At 37.3% G+C, this 16100-nt stretch overlaps 1 protein-coding gene across 6 annotated transcripts in view; it reads left to right on the plus strand.

Annotated features, from left to right (window-relative positions):
* The window catches only part of EPS15L1 (epidermal growth factor receptor pathway substrate 15 like 1), a 46696-nt gene that overhangs the window by 4141 nt on the left and 26455 nt on the right, over window positions 1-16100 (plus strand). For 3 of the 6 annotated variants that reach the window (XM_058858574.1, XM_058858568.1, XM_058858573.1), the window contains exons 2-21: window positions 377-418; window positions 636-725; window positions 959-1006; window positions 1669-1764; window positions 2447-2509; window positions 3315-3440; window positions 4935-4994; window positions 5332-5562; window positions 6125-6282; window positions 6996-7152; window positions 7867-7929; window positions 9460-9545; window positions 9906-9978; window positions 10487-10648; window positions 11458-11655; window positions 11918-12082; window positions 14049-14175; window positions 14301-14351; window positions 14743-14879; window positions 15935-15995. In XM_058858574.1, the coding sequence (XP_058714557.1) occupies window positions 377-418; window positions 636-725; window positions 959-1006; window positions 1669-1764; window positions 2447-2509; window positions 3315-3440; window positions 4935-4994; window positions 5332-5562; window positions 6125-6282; window positions 6996-7152; window positions 7867-7929; window positions 9460-9545; window positions 9906-9978; window positions 10487-10648; window positions 11458-11655; window positions 11918-12082; window positions 14049-14175; window positions 14301-14351; window positions 14743-14879; window positions 15935-15995 (2194 nt within the window). The remainder of the gene's footprint in view (window positions 1-376; window positions 419-635; window positions 726-958; window positions 1007-1668; window positions 1765-2446; window positions 2510-3314; window positions 3441-4934; window positions 4995-5331; window positions 5563-6124; window positions 6283-6995; window positions 7153-7866; window positions 7930-9459; window positions 9546-9905; window positions 9979-10486; window positions 10649-11457; window positions 11656-11917; window positions 12083-14048; window positions 14176-14300; window positions 14352-14742; window positions 14880-15934; window positions 15996-16100) is intronic. The other 3 variants (XM_058858571.1, XM_058858570.1, XM_058858569.1) reach the window with 2 other exon arrangements.

A 16100-nucleotide genomic window follows, 5' to 3' on the forward strand; every position in this document is an offset into this window, starting at 1 on the left:
GGATGTATATGGGGCAGGTCAGCATTGTGTTGAAAGCTGAGCCTTTGTTATCGGTACTTCTCATACTGAGATCTGAAGTACTTTGGCAAATAATTCAAAGGTGTTCTTTGAAACCTTGTCCCTATGTATTGTCATTCAGTAGAAGTGTGAGGAGAGGTAGGAATCCTGATGAATGAGAAGTACTAAGAGATGACAATAGCCTGTGGTCTTGGTGGATCACGGTTATCCACACTTAAATTTCAAGTGTCCGGTTTGTAACACAGCAAATTAACACACTATTTTAGGTTTTCAGTAGAAGTAATACACAAAGTGCTATACATTTCTTTTCCTGTCAGTTCTGATTGTTGTTTGTTCTGTTTTCTCACTTGTGTTTCAGTTTTCTACTGGAAATCCAATATATGAAACATATTACAAACAGGTATGTTCTTAAAAAAAAAAGTAAAAATAAAGTGCAGCTTCTTCCCTGAGATTTCCTTCTCTCTCTTTTCCCCACTGTAGTGCTAAAACTGTGTGAATTGTGAGTGGTGACACAGTTTGTGTAACTCCTTTTGACCTAGAGGCAAGAGACTTTTAATTTCTTAAATCTGCTTTCACAACAGTCATGTTTCAGTTAAATGTTAATTTTTCTCCTTCAGGTAGATCCGACATACACAGGGAGAGTTGGGGCAAGTGAAGCTGCTCTGTTTCTTAAAAAATCTGGTCTCTCTGATATCATCCTTGGAAAAGTAAGTTGCAGGAATTGGATAATGCAGTAATTGTCTGCACACTTCTTTTAAGTGAAAAAAAGAAAGTAGAAAGAAAATTTGTCTTTTGTGTAACATTTTTGTTGTTAACTCGACAATTCAGTAGCATTGTATGTCATTACTTGAACACTTTAAGAAGACCTACAGTAGGAACTGTTGAGCTAAGTTTTCTTTGAAATTCACACCAGCATTTTTTTTTTCTGGTATCTCCACAGATATGGGATTTGGCTGACCCAGAGGGTAAAGGATACTTAGATAAACAGGTAAATGAAACGTTCGTGTGGACTTCCTATATTACCTTCCCCAGATTAGCCTTGTTTCAATCAAGCCCTGGTGCCACTAGTAGTTATCTTTATCTTTTTCAGGGTCGATTTTTTTGTTTACAAGATGAGTTTTTTTCCCCCAGCACTGCTCATATCCAAGCGTATTACTCAGTGAGGCTGCAGGAGAAGTTTGGTTCTAATTTCCTGGATCTCTTTTGTTTTGTAAATACTTGGTGTGTGTACTGTGTAGATACACAGTCACTGAGTCACAAATGAAAATATGATTTGATTTTAGAAGGCTTTAGTGCGTGAAAAAATTAGCATTTTTACCAGAAATGGTTTAGAATATCAAATAGCAAGTTACTTGCAGATACAAATAAACTCTTTCAAAACATTGCTAATTTTTAAGAAAAATGGTTGAATTTTAATCAGGAGAGCGTTCCTCATAAAAGCCAACTTCCCGTTTTCTCCTCTTTGTTTCCTGTTACTGTAAAATTTTCCCTGACTCATGCTTAAAAGCAAAGGGGTAGTTGTCATTATGGGGTTGTACATCTGGGGTGTCTTTTTACCTAGTTGCACATGTACAGTGTTAGTAAAGATCATAAGTGGGTTGTTTTTTGTGATTTAAACTGGTTTTTAATAGACAACACAATTGTTTGTAGGGTTTCTATGTTGCATTGCGCCTTGTAGCATGTGCACAGAATGGCCACGATGTAAACCTGAGCAGTCTGAATTTGACTGTGCCACCTCCTAAATTTGTAAGTAATACCCATTTAAATGCAGGTATGTGTTAAATGAGAACTAAGGCTTCAGTTGGAACATGGGAATAATCTTCTGTTTCATAAATGTCATGGTTCTGGGGCTTCAGGCTGCTGTCACAGAGTTCCTTAGGACACAGCAGCCAGGGCTGTCGCAGTCTTGTCATGCTGAGTGACAAGAAACCGGCCCTTTCTGGGACTGCAAAACCAATGTGAGTTTAAGTCTGGTCAGCTTGGTCGGGAAGTTGATGTGGCTAAACTCTGAATTTATGAAAAAAAAAAAAGGAAAGAAAAAAGATTATTTTTGGGGCTGGGTCAACAGGAATGTGTAGTAAAAGGCACCGCTGCAGCTTTGCTCTGCAGTAGCTGCTGCAGAGCCTCCTTGGGTTGTACTCCTTGGTTGGTACTGTGTTTGGATACCAAATGCATCTACTGAATGTCCTTACCCAAGTACTGTAGTGCCATAAAATGAATGTGACTTTTATTTACATGTGCATACATACATGGGAACATGTGCAGCCTTTTTTCCTCCATGTAGTTAAGCTTTGTGTCTATAACCTTCTCGAACTTAATGCAATTAGTAAGTATTAGAGACAGAAGTGTATCTTTCTCTCTCTCTCTCTCTCTCTCTCTTTCTTTTTATCTGTATATATGTAGAAATAAAAAATTTTCTAATTTTTAGCATGATACTAGCAGTCCTTTGCTGATCACACCACCCTCAACAGAGACTCACTGGGCTGTTAGGGTAAGTGTAAAAGAGACCACATTCCATCCATTTTTTAGAAGTAAATATTTTTCTTACGTGTAAGTTTCCCAGTGAGAATGTATTTCCCATTTCAGAAGACCTCCCTTTCTATGCAAACCTGTGCACAATAGAGAACACCGAGGTGTAGTTTTAGATATGCAATAAGTATTAAAAAAACCCTTTGACAACCACTGGTGTGATGTTTTTAAGACAATGAATTTAAATCTTCTGCCTGGATTTCTTCCAGAATTCTACAGTTCTCAAATTTGTTTGTATAAAGGAACCCCACTGGGAACAGCAAATTATTTCACCACTTCCAGTCTGAACTATTCATTTAAAGCCTGAGTTCCTGTGTTCTAATTAGTATTCAATGACACAAGCAATATATATAATTTGGGGAAAATAACTATTGATGCATATGTGGGTATATTTATATTTAGGTAATTTTCAACTGCAAACGTTTCCAAAAGGTAGAAATTTAATGAAAAAACTTGTAGTTACGTGTACTTTAAAGTGCAAAGTTTTAGTTCTATAGAGTTTATCGAAGTTGCTTTAAAACAGAAGAGTGCCTTGTCTGCTGCATGGTAAAATCCCTCAGCTATTGTAACCTTAGGTTTAGGTGCTTAACTTCAAAGCTTTCTCTATGGGTTTGCAGTTAAATACAGTACAGTGGCACTTGCAAGAAAGCTTTGAAATTTAGGATGAATACATGTTACTGACCAGTCTGACTTTCTTGCAAGATCTCATTTTCATTACTCACGCAGACACACTTTTTTACTTATTCAGACTATTTCTTACCAACTAGGTGGAAGAAAAAGCAAAGTTTGATGGTATTTTTGAAAGCCTTTTGCCAGTAAATGGTTTACTTTCAGGAGACAAAGTAAAACCAGTACTGATGAATTCAAAGCTACCTCTTGATATCCTCGGAAGGGTAAGTTGTTTAGATTTAGCTAGTCTCTATTTAGCTTCTCGTAGTTACAGTGTTAAAAATGTAATTTATCATCAGAGATCGGCTTTTGGCTGAGATTTTGCATCGTGTGCATGCTATAAAGCAGGAACGTTAAGACTCCAAACTCTTTCATTTAGAAATGAGAGTAGGAGTAGTAATTTTGGCCCTAGAGTAGATTGGCTTCATTATCTCTCTATTCATTTAAGAGCTGGAAATTTGATTTCGGTTGTTTAAAAACAAGAAACAGCTTTCCTGAACCATGATAGCTGTTATAACATTTGATTATTCTGTCTTGTCATTTTTACAAATATGAATTATTAGACATACCATTAAATCCATCCCCTGTTTGTACAGGAGAATACCTTACAACATCCTCCTTTATTTGTAGTACAAATTGTCAAGTTGTTTTTTCTTTCATGTGTATTTATAAATACTTCCAAAATCTGAGTTTAGTGCATCCATTGTATATTTGCAAGGGAATCGGACCTTAAAGTATTTTTCTGCCTTCCTTAAAAATGTGTTCTTTAATACTTTGCATATTGATATTTCGGAGAATGAGTACATACTGTGTAAAAGCTCTATCTGCGTTACATGAATCTCTTCGGGAAGAAGTGCCTCTTGCTCTGTATTATCTACGAAATCTAAGTATGATTTGTTTTAATTCGGTACTTGAGTATTGTGAAGTCTTGAAAGGCTTTGGGTTTTTTCTGGTTATTGTCACAAAAGAAATTCAGGAAGCTTTTGCCTGTTCCAGAAAAGTTTGTGGACAAGATAAGGCACTGAGGAAATGGACAAAGGACTAATCAAGGAGCTTAAATTTGTCAAGAGTCGAGTGGTAAAGCAGAGTTCTCACAATTGAGCCTCAAGTCTTGGCTTTTTCTGCACTCTACTGTCTCCGGGTCATATTCATGATTAAACAGTGCTATGTTGGAGTTCACAAAGTTTTGTATCTCCCTAGATCTTCTTCAAGTTTCGTTGACTGTGCCTGGCCTGAAGTTGATAAATGCTTAAATTCTCTCCAACAGGAAATTGAGGGGGCAAGAGGGGAGCTGCATGTAGTTTTAGTTTTTAGTAGAAAACCCTGATCATCTAGGTCTGGAATAGGTGTTAGAGATGTATTGACTTTTTTATTGGACTTTCTTATGAGGAATTTGAGTGATCTGCTAGCCCACCCCCTCTGGGCAGTTCTGAAAGCCATCTCTGAATGCTTTTACTCATCTTGATGACTCTATAATTGCATCTTAGAAAGATGAAAAACATGCCTGTGTTGCAGCCAGAATTTGTTAGAGCCAGTGTTGATTCGTGTAGCCAGAAAACTCTAATCCAGTCTGTTTCATCAGAGAATGTTTAGATAGGTAGCATAGCTAATATGATCTACCAAAATCTATGAGGGTCTTTAGAGGGCATGTTAATACAATGAATACGTAAAATGTAACTTGGTCTGCAAATCATTTTTTATAATCTTAATTGCTGTAGGTCTGGGATCTCAGTGATATTGATAAAGATGGTCACCTGGACAAGGATGAATTTGCTGTGGTAGGTTGCTTTAAATTCTCAATTCAGTGCTTAGTTTGTCTGTCAAAGCAAATAGCTCATTTCTTTCTCAAGAGCTTTGTGGCTTTCTGTGCTACAGACGACTGTTCTAATCTAAATTGTTCACATCAGCTATTAAATGACCTTCCTCAAATCCATCTACTGACTCTTGACTGTGTCAAGATTAAACTTGTTGGAATTACATTCAAAATTAATTGCTCTGGTTTGCATCTCTAGTCTTACTGTCTTTGTTTTACTAATATGGAAATGACTGACACAGGAAGATCTCGTTGCTTTATCTAATAATTGTGAATGTTATCTGACCTTTTTGCCTTCACAGGCAATGCATTTGGTTTATAGAGCTCTTGAGAAAGAGTCAGTTCCTTCACAATTGCCCCCTTCTCTCATACCACCTTCTAAAAGAAAGAAGACACCGGTCTTTCCTGGTGCAGTTCCTGTTCTACCTGCAAGTCCTCCACCAAAAGACAACCTCCATTCCACACCATCCCATGGCAGTGGCAACAGTCCGAACAGCGTAGGGAGCTTGTCTCCCAAGCACGGTATCAAACAAGTACGGGTGCACTTCTTTCTTTCTTAATTTTGCAGTCTTGTGTATTTGTAAGCTGTAGGAAAAATAAATCTACCTTTTGATTTCTACCTCATGTGAGCACTTATGTCCGGGAGATTTGGATGGAAAGGGTGAAATGAGAATGGTAAGAGTTGGAAGAACATCAGGTGAATTTTAATCGGTGACCACAAAGTAGCAAAACTTAGGGGGAATTTTTGCTTTTTGTAGACAGTGAAACCATGGAAAGGTTTTGCTTGTGTATCTGCTTTAATACTAAAGAAATCTACTTCTAAGTCTCCTGCTATTAGCATGAGGACTTTATATGCCTGTTTTGGTCTGTATTTCCAAAGAATTAATGCTTTTCAACTGATGAATAGCTGTTTATCAGTGTTTTTATTCCAATAAAAAGTGTGAAGTTAAAACATGCAGTGAAAATACTTATTTACCAGTCAGACTGGAGCATACAAGATGTTCAGCACATCCAGCTCTGGATAATGTCGTATGTACTCAGTGTGTTCGTAAAGACTGCTTCTGTTCTTCTGAAATACCAAATTTTGTTTTGCAGCCAGCTGTGAATTGGGTGGTACCAATGTGTGAAAAACTGCGATACGATGAAATTTTCTTAAAAACAGACACAGACATGGATGGGTTTGTGAGTGGCCAAGAAGTAAAGGACATTTTTATGCATTCGGGTCTGTCTCAGAATCTCCTAGCGCATATATGGTAAGAATTCCGTACTAGCTGTGTTTTTGTAACGTGCTGATCTGGGAACTCAGATTCAGAATGTGATCCTAACATTAAAAAATGCCAGAAACGAAAAACCCCAACTTCTTTTACTTGTCTCTGTGTCACTGTTGGACGTGAAATGAGTCACACGGATGCAGCTTGAGGTGTGGTGAAAGAAAGAGTTGTTTTTTTGTTCTCTCAATATTTATAGGTTTCTGACTACAGCTAAGGATTGGATAGTCAGGTTAACGCTGAGAGACGTCCATCAAATGCATATCTTTAATGGAATGTATAAACACTTACGTTTATAGTTACTTTCCTGGGAAGGTGGCTAGAACTTGTAGAGAAACAGTATTGAAGGCCTGAGTCTCAGGGTGACATCCACATACTGCAGTATGTGGGCTATGTGGGAAGTTAAGGGAGAAATAAATACTCCCTTTGCTTTTTTGGGGGTAGGGGCAGTAGGTCAGTCTGTTAATTGTGACTGTCTTTTGAAGTTCTAGTGCTCTAAATATTTTCTCAGACTAATGCTACTCTATTCAGTTAAATATGTGTACTAAAATACTGCACTGTTTATGGAAATCTAACTAGAGTAAGTAAGCTCTGATGGGGATGAACCAAAAAGAAATTACATGTATATACGTATTCAGGCTTTTTGGTAGAGCAGAAATAAGATTTTCTTGTTTGTGAGTATGATCTCTTTTTATCAGGGCTTTGGCAGACACGAGGCAGATGGGAAAGCTCAGCAAGGACCAGTTTGCACTCGCCATGTATCTCATTCAGCAGAAGGTCAGCAAAGGGATTGATCCTCCACAAGTGTTACCTCCAGATATGATCCCTCCCACAGACAGGAATACACCCATCCAGGTAAGTCAGCAATGTGTTGTCGATAACACTGAGCTTATGGGCTTTGAGTACGGGCTGTTCTTTAGTATTATGTTAAAGAATTGCCAATATTTTTTCTTATCTCCGCTTACAAATTTCTTTTAATATTTGAAAATATAGCTAATTTTTTAACAACCAAGACAGTAAGTAAAGAAAAATGCAGTAAAGTACTCCATAAAGCAAGAAGTAATAATGCTGGAAAAAATCTAGACTAAAAAATGATCCTTTGTAATACAGAGGGTTGAGTCAGGGAACTTGTAGCAGAAAATATTAAAAGCTGGTTGAGCAGCCTGTCCCCGATTATGATCAGCACCCAATTCCTCCCATGAAAACCAAATTTTTTAATGGCTAAATGAGGAGTTATGACTTCCTAGTTTCTGGGATTCATCCTTTATAGCATGGCAGTCCACAGTCCTGTGTCCATCACTGCTAATACCACTTTACTGGAGCATCTGATCCTTTGCTGACCCTGCTTTGTTCCTTTCCTCAATAGCATATCGGTGCATTTCTGAAATGGAACTGAAGAAATACTTCTGTCATGTCACGACATTCACCTTTTCTATAAATTATATTGTGTTTTTCTTTACTTTTATTTGCTTTCCCTAACCAAAAACCTTTGGAACTCTAAATAAATATTGTAATTATTGTTGTTGCTATGATCCTCCTAAGGTTTTTTCCTCTATCGTTTTCCTATAGACTCTGTCAGGTTACTTGACCCCTGTAGGAACTGAGATCTCAGCACTAACAGAAATGCGGCGTGTGAGTAATTGCATTGTCCAAAGGAATGCACATTTCTAATGTATGCTTTTTGCAACTTCAAAAAAGTTTTTATTTCTGCACCTTTGCTTTTGAGTTCTGTGCCACTTGCTCTTGGCGTGGTGATCATGTCACAGCAATGTGAAGTGCCCAGCACTGGCTGCCAACCTGGTGGTGTTCTTTCCTTCAACAGCTGGAGATGTATTGATCTGGCAGGAAGTTCCTGGGACAGGCAGCTCAGTGCTGTTGAAATTATTCCTGGATTAGTTCTCTGGAGCTGTGAGCAGCAAATACATCTTGGTGTGAGAGCTTTAAGCTTCCTGCTATTTTCAGTTAATTGCAATTTTTTTTTCTATGTGGTATGTGCTTAGCTGAGCATCAGATAAAATAAAAAAATAAAAGATGCTACCGTGAGCTTAGTTAAGCGACTCTTATCCTAATCAGTGCAGCAGCTCATTTTAATAAATTTCATAGTCATGTTGGGTGACACGTGGCTGTGATCCTGTGATCCAGCATTCAGTACAGGTCTCCCAGCAAATCTGTATCTGGCCTGACCGTATAAAAGTGGTTTTTGATTTGCTGCCTTGAAGAATTAGTCTGAATTGTTGTTCTTATTTGTGATTACTTAATAGCATATTACCAAAATAAGGATCCGCCAAAAGTGAGGACTTAATTACATAATTTAAACTGTATATTCACCATTGTTTCTACAAAAATGTCACATCTTACTCTGTGGATCTTGGCTTGTTTGTTGGGTTCTTGATTGTTTTTTAATATTTAATAAAGCCAAGCTTTCTGTGGTTACCACAGCACTCTCAAAGTGAGTGAAGCAAGCAAACTCTCTATATTCTTCTTTTGAAAATGCTGTATAAATGTTGTAGGTCTCCTGCTTTGTCATACTAGCAGTGAGTAGAGTGCTCCAGTTTTTGCTCAGTTGCAGTGTTTGTTTTTCCAAAGAGCAATCCTTTTTATAATAAGAAACAATTTTTTACCTAATGCTGACATCCTTCCTTAACTTCTGATAGTGACTGTCTTATCTATAAGGCAGGGAATGGCCTCTGTATCGTCCCTGATCTACACTCGAATGAATGTAGAAGCAACCTACAGGAAATGGGGTATAATTGCAGAAATTGCCATTAACTTGTGGTAGAGCTCTAGAAGACTGGAATTACAATCTGCTTTCATTAAGTCCCCTCTAAACTTTACTATTGACTGTAGCAGAACTGAGTTTTAGGTTTTGAATTTTAATTCTACCATAGCCTGCAATTTCCTTGTTGGCATTGTGCCTATCCTTTCGTTGCTGTGTATTCAACTGTCCTGTTTGTTAAACAGCCATATTAAAAATTCTCCTTTCTCAGGGGTAGAATTGTGTATCACGTTCCTTGCTTGTTACAGAATAATTTGATGTCTCTCATAGAATTTTGCAAATGCAAATGGTAAGGATTTTGTATCCCACCTCTGTCCTCAGCCTTTGTTAAAGGAGGCATTTCTTTTACAACTTGATGTTTTAATAGATCGTTTCATTCTTAACAGGATAGTGCAAGTTCTGTTGGATCGGGAGAATTTACAGGGGTGAAGGAACTGGATGATATTAGTCAAGAAATTGCACAGCTGCAGAGGTAATAGTTGTGGACTGTTAACAAAATCTTGATGTAGAATAACAAAATAAGTCTATAGTACTAACGTGTCAGTTTTATTTTCTTTTAGTCATTTTGTCATTATTTGTTGCTGTAATTGGTGACGAATTTCCTAGTGATACCATATAGGCCTATCAGGGGACTTCGGAAGATTGATGATGGGCACGGATGGTATTTTTCAAAGAATAATTGATACATGTGCACCTTTTCTCCTTTAAAGAATACATGAGAATGCAGGCTGGCATTTGTCTGTGTGGTGTTTCCAGAATAATATTTAATTGATTTTTCCACGTGTGGTATTTTTTAACTAATCACAAATACATGTGCTTATTTATCTGACAGAGAAAAATATTCTCTGGAGCAGGACATTAGGGAAAAGGAAGAATCAATCAGACAGAAAACTAATGAAGTTCAGGTAAAAGCTCTGTTTATCATCAGTAGTTTTCATGTTTGTCTAAATAATAAATGGCAATTTAGCATTTTTTCTGTCATTCTATCGTTCTTTCTGTCATTCTTTCTTGGGATTTTCCTCTGACTGGCAGGAAAGAATTTATTTTACTGTTCTCCATCAGAGATGTTTTCATCTGATGCTGGCTAATATAAGCATAGTATATGTGAACAGTTTGAAATATCTTCTTTGTTAGTGTTTAGTTAACACTGTAATTTAGGAAATTGTTTGGAAAGTATTGGTTTTGATAATTGGGGTGACTCAATACCGTGTGCTCTCCCTTTTCCTTCTTGTGAGCAGTGATTTATTTCCTGATGTCTTACACAAGTTCCTGCAGAAACAAAACAGGCCAATGTAGGGTGTAGCCTATATGTTGTAGAAAATAGTCTGAATTTTGCTAAGTTCTTTGTCTGTGGCTGATCCTTCCTTAAGACAACAGCTAAATGTGGGTTACAAGTTGTGGAATTTTCTTCAGGAACTGCAAAATGATTTAGACAGGGAAACAAGTAACTTGCAAGAGCTGGAGACTCAAAAACAGGATGCCCAAGACCGCCTGGATGAGATGGACCAGCAGAAAGCCAAACTGAAAGATATGCTGAATGATGTAAGGCAGAAATGCCAGGAAGAAACACAGGTGGTAAGTGTATGTTAATTCTGGACCTGCTCAAGAGTAGTATGTCTTCTGTTGAGGGCAATTATATTTGTTTAATGAATAAGCTTGCTTGCTTTTTACCATGAGCAGCAATTTCCACACAAATATAGAGGTCCAAGAAAGGATTTTGCTATCCTCAATACCTTTCATAAAGGTCATAAATGAAAGGTTGAACCCGATGATCTCCAGGGGTCTCTTTCTACAGGAATTGTTGTTGTTCTGAGAATATATGAAACATTGATTCAGCCTAATAGGGCAGTTGAAAGTCAGTAGTCCTAACCCATGAGACCGTCCATGGCAGTGGTGCTGGTTTTGATCACTGAGTGTTACCAGGATTGAGTTTTCAGGTGGATTCAATTGCCAGTGGAAATGGATGTTACATTAAGGTAGAAACTGTAAGGAAGTCATGTACGAAAGTGTATAAGGAAGGTTATAAGCAGCTCTGTAATTTTAATTCTTAACAGAGTTAAAAATCAAGCTCAAACTACATGATAAATGTTTGAATGGAACCAAGTTCTGAAGGTGAAGATCTAGGAAACAGCTTTTGATTACCTTTATGAGTAGTGGAGTATTTCTGTGATTTAAAATAGTAACTCATTCTTGGTCTTGTTGAAGGTGCTTTTATCAAGGATTTTGTGTAACAGCAGAAGCAGCATGCATTTCTTCATAATAAGTTCTAAATATTTTCCTTAGTAGTTGATACTTTACCACTTTCTGTTACTTACTATAAATTCAGTTTAGTATGTCCCATTTATTCCAAATTTCTTTCTGATTTTTCTACTGTGTTGTTCCAGATTTCATCGCTAAAAATGCAGATTCAGTCTCAGGAATCAGATTTAAAACTACAGGAAGATGACCTTAATAGAGCAAAAGCAGAGCTGAATCGCCTCCAGCAGGAAGAGACTCAGCTAGAGCAGAGTATCCAGGCTGGAAAAGTGCAGCTTGAAACAATAATCAAATCTTTAAAATCAACCCAGGAAGAAATAAACCAGGTATTCACTGGTTATACTTTATAGAATTTTTTGCCTCTTGAAATGCTGAGTTGAAAAATTATTTTTCAGAGGAGGAAAAAGTCCTGGTTCCTGAAATAAGCCTTCATGGCTCATGTTTAGTAGGTTAATTCCTGGTCTAAGTTAGGAAACATTCAATTCTGGTGGGGATAAAATGCAACTGTCAGGCACCAGTTTTTAAGGAGACTATAAGAATGACAGTGTTGTTGAGTGTGTAACATGCCAAAGCATTTTTCCTTCTCAGGCAAGAAGTAAGCTCTCTCAGCTGCAAGAGAGCCATCGAGAAGTGAATAAAAGCATTGAAGAGTACAATGAAGCTCTCAATGGGATTCATGGTGGGAGTCTGACAAATTTAGCAGACATGAGTGAAGGCCTTGGGCAGACAGAAAGAAGCAATTATGGAGCTGTGGTAAAAAAAAATACTGTTTAGTATATTTTACACTAATGAAGCTTCTGACTTGCACCTAATCTGAAGTATTGTTTAGTCGATATTTGTCACGTGGTCTTGCGGATTTCTAACCTGCCACATGTTCAGTCTCAGGACAGAGATGGGGCTTTGTTTCCAGCTCAGGTGTTCCGTTTTTTCTTGTGTGTTGTCCAGTTTACCAGGGTGAAATCCTCTCATGCTGTAAATTTCCCTTTATCGTGTATTTCCCTCTTAATTCCAGAAGAAGCTCTAAAAACTTCCGCTTTACAGTGAGCTATATTTATTACATATCTTATGTTCCCTTTCCAAAAGGATGGTTCTCTTTTGCTTAAATAATTCCAACATCTTCTTTCTCGTCTTTTTTTTTTTTTTCTTTAAATTATGTTTTTATTTAATCAGCATTTTTTCCCAAATCATAAAATCTTTCACGTTCTTAAACATTTTTCAAGTCAGTTTCTTTTGGATATCTAATGTCGATTTGGGTATTCAATAATTCTTCTAAATCACAAGAAATTTCTTTCGTTTTTTAAGCCTATTTCTTGTCTTAAATAAGACAAGATAGAAGTTGCATACTTGCTTGATTCTGCTTGCACATCTACGTGGCCCTTCCTCATTATGAAAACATGTTTACCCTTGTAAGCACAGTATTTGTTATGGGTTTAGTAAGAAGTTAAATATATAATGTGTTAGTAAATATTTACCAGCCATTGCTGCCTTTATGCAGTACTTTATGCTTTATCTGTAAAAACAAACTGCTCAAAAGAGGAGCAGTGTAGATAAAAAAAAAAACAGTACATTGAGAAACATGTACTTAAAGGTCTCTAAAGACTTTAGTGCTTAGTTTCTGTGCTTGCGTGGCTTGCATAAATAGATTTAATTTCCAGTGAAAATTTCCTGATGTTTCACTTACTGGCAAAACCTAGGAGCCACTTACTGGCAGAAAACAGCAGTCTATGTTCGTAGCAATTTTTTTTTAAACTGTTGTGCCATTTTCCTGTTTCTCAATTTGGCCTTCCTCTTCCTTCTCTCCTCACCTCCCTCCCTCTATTCTGAGAAGTATTAATAGGGATGTTTTCATTTACATCTTGTAAAGGGATGAAAGAAATCCTGTCTCTTTCTGGTGTTGGGGGCAGCGTAAGTGGGGTGGTTGTTTTTGGATATTCCTTATGTTGGGTTGGAATGGCTCTCGTTGTCCCTGGAATTCTGCTGTGCAGGAGCTGTCTGCACTTGGCGCTTCATCAGAGACCTCCAAACCAGACCCAAGCCAGGAATATCGTGCAAATGAATGTTATGAAGAGGTTTCATAACTTCAGCTTGCTCATACAACGTGTACACGTTGTTCATACACGGTATTTTCTGCAACTTGACAAATGTAGATGTGGCCTCTGCCGAGAAACCTCTTGTCATCAAAATGTTGGGGTGACTTCCTACATGAAGTGCTTTATCATGGGAAGTCACTGTTTGGAGCTTTAAGCTCAAAGATGAGTTAACAAGAAGCAATCTAGTACCTGACTACTCAGTAGTAATTTGTTGTAGTTGTAGTCCACAGATTATTTATGTATCCTTTCCTTTTAAATAAGTGTCTTACCTGAAGCTGAGCTGTAATGGCTGGGGGAGAATTTTTTGGTAGTGTGATGTTTGGGGTTGGTTTGCTTTTGTTATTTAAATGTTTGAGAGTTGAATATATTAATATGGGCAACAGTTTAACATTTAATTGCTGTACGTACTGTTATCTTTTGGCGTTCCGTGTAGCCTTGGGGTACACCTTTTATTCTGCTGTATAATTACTTCTACTTAGAAGTCACATATTCAGGAAGTTCTTTAGGAAGTAATTTTAAAGACTAAAGGTTAAACAGGAACCAAGATAGCATACAATTTCTTCTAAATGGGTAACCGGGCATTTTTATCATGACAAGCCGCTGTGATGTTTCTCCTCGTATATTTTTAGGATGATCCATTTAAGAATAAAGCCTTAATGTTTACCAATAATACACAAGAATTGCATACAGACCCATTCCAGTCAGAAGATCCTTTCAAATCCGATCCATTTAAGGGAGCAGACCCCTTCAAAGGCAGTAAGTGATATCTAAGTGCTTATCTAAGACCTTGAAGTCCAATTGTTGAATAAATTATATTTTTGCCAACTTTTAGCATCCTGCTAATTAGTCGATAAAACAAATTGTTTTTCTCTTCTACTTAGGTGACCCATTCCAGCATGATCCTTTTGCAGAGCAACCACCTGCTCCAGCAGGTAATAGCCCTTTTTAATGACAGTACAGGTATAAACAATTTGTAGCCAAACACAAATATTAACAAACATGAAGAAAGAAGAAAGGTTTACCTGTCTTCAGATTTTTGTTTTGTATGTGGAAACATAGAAACTCAGCAGGGTGTGCATTCAGAATCAATATGTTTAATGAGAAGTGTGTAACTATTGAGTCTGAAAGCTTCATATAAGCATCTACTTGTTCAAACTTAGTAAATACCCTCGGTAGTGAGGTCCCTGGAAGTCTGTCAGATTTACCAAAACACCGTATGTATGTGTAAGAAAAATTGTACAAGGGAGTATGACATCAAATATACAACGTTCCTTATAGATGCACTTGTGCTACATTCTGTTTACCTTTTAATGTTCCTTCTAGATCCCTTTGGAGGAGATCCGTTTAAGGAAAGTGACCCCTTTCGTAGTACTGCCCCTGAGGATTTTTTCAAGAAACAGGTGAAGAGTGACCCATTTACCTCCGATCCATTCACAAAAACCCCCACTTTACCCTCAAAGGTCAGTAATTTTTAAATCTACACTTAATAGTTTTCTTTACTATTGACAGACTTACTGTCTGAAAGCTAAAAGGAGTGAAGTCACACCAAATACTTTTTTTCTGATGAAATATTATTAATTGTAGTCCTAAAATGTATGTATGGATTGTTAAGGCAATCAGCAGTGTTCTTTCTGGTTCCACGATAATGGAACGTTCATCATGAAGGTACTGGTAGCTGGCTATTTTTTCTCTCTGTTGGGAATTTCAAGCCAGCAGCAGCCAGTTATTCCCACCATTCCCTCCGTCCCATAGATTTGTGATAGTAAATGAGATGGAGGAACTGCTCTGGCTAAAGGATTCCTAAACCCTCAGACTTCAGCAGATGCTGAAGCTTTTATTTTTTCTCATGTGTTCAATAGGGACTGCACAGAACACGCTTGTTAGAGCGATAGTCACAGTTCTAAGCTATCCTGATGTACATGTGTATGTTTGTTTGGGGGGCAGTATGAATTTTTTTTGTTTTGTTTTGTTATTAATTTTTTCCTCGCTCTTACGCAGTTCATCAAGTGTTGCTACCCAAGACCAGTTTCATTTAGTGGGAAGTTAGTTTGTCTTGTAGTATAGGATTGTTATAGGATTTCTTTTAAATAAAATCCAATTTATCAAACTGAAGAGAAACTGTAAAAACCATCTGTTTAAAAAGAAGTAGTATGCAGACTCTCTGAATTAATAATAATATAAATGCATAACCCGCATATTCTGTCTCTGTTGCTTAAAGACTGAACACTTCTGGGTGTATTTTCATATTTTGCCTGGGTACCTAATGTTGTATATATTTCAGCGGGATGCTCTTCTCACTGGTAGGTAAGTGGTGTTATGTTCAAGGCTATCAGTAGCCAGATAGACTAATAATGTACATTTCATATAATCGGTTGATTTTATCCTACTCTGTCTGCTGAACAGAGTCATCTGAAATTGGAAACTATTTGTCTTAAAGCAAGAGATTTTGATAGGCATGAAAAGGTAAGTGCGCAGTCCAGCAGAAAAATAATTGTGTGTATCTGTTCTTATTTAGCCTGACCCTTTTGAAAGCACTGATCCTTTTACGTCTTCCAGTATCTCTTCAAAAGGTCCAGGTAAGAAGTAAACATTTTCATATGAAGATGTGTAAGGAGGTATCTTTTCATGAGACAAGAGTCAAATACGAGAGTTGAGAATAAAGAGTCTTGTGAACCGTTAGT

Source organism: Poecile atricapillus, chromosome 28, assembly GCF_030490865.1.
Source record: "Poecile atricapillus isolate bPoeAtr1 chromosome 28, bPoeAtr1.hap1, whole genome shotgun sequence".
Classification (NCBI taxonomy): domain Eukaryota; kingdom Metazoa; phylum Chordata; class Aves; order Passeriformes; family Paridae; genus Poecile; species Poecile atricapillus.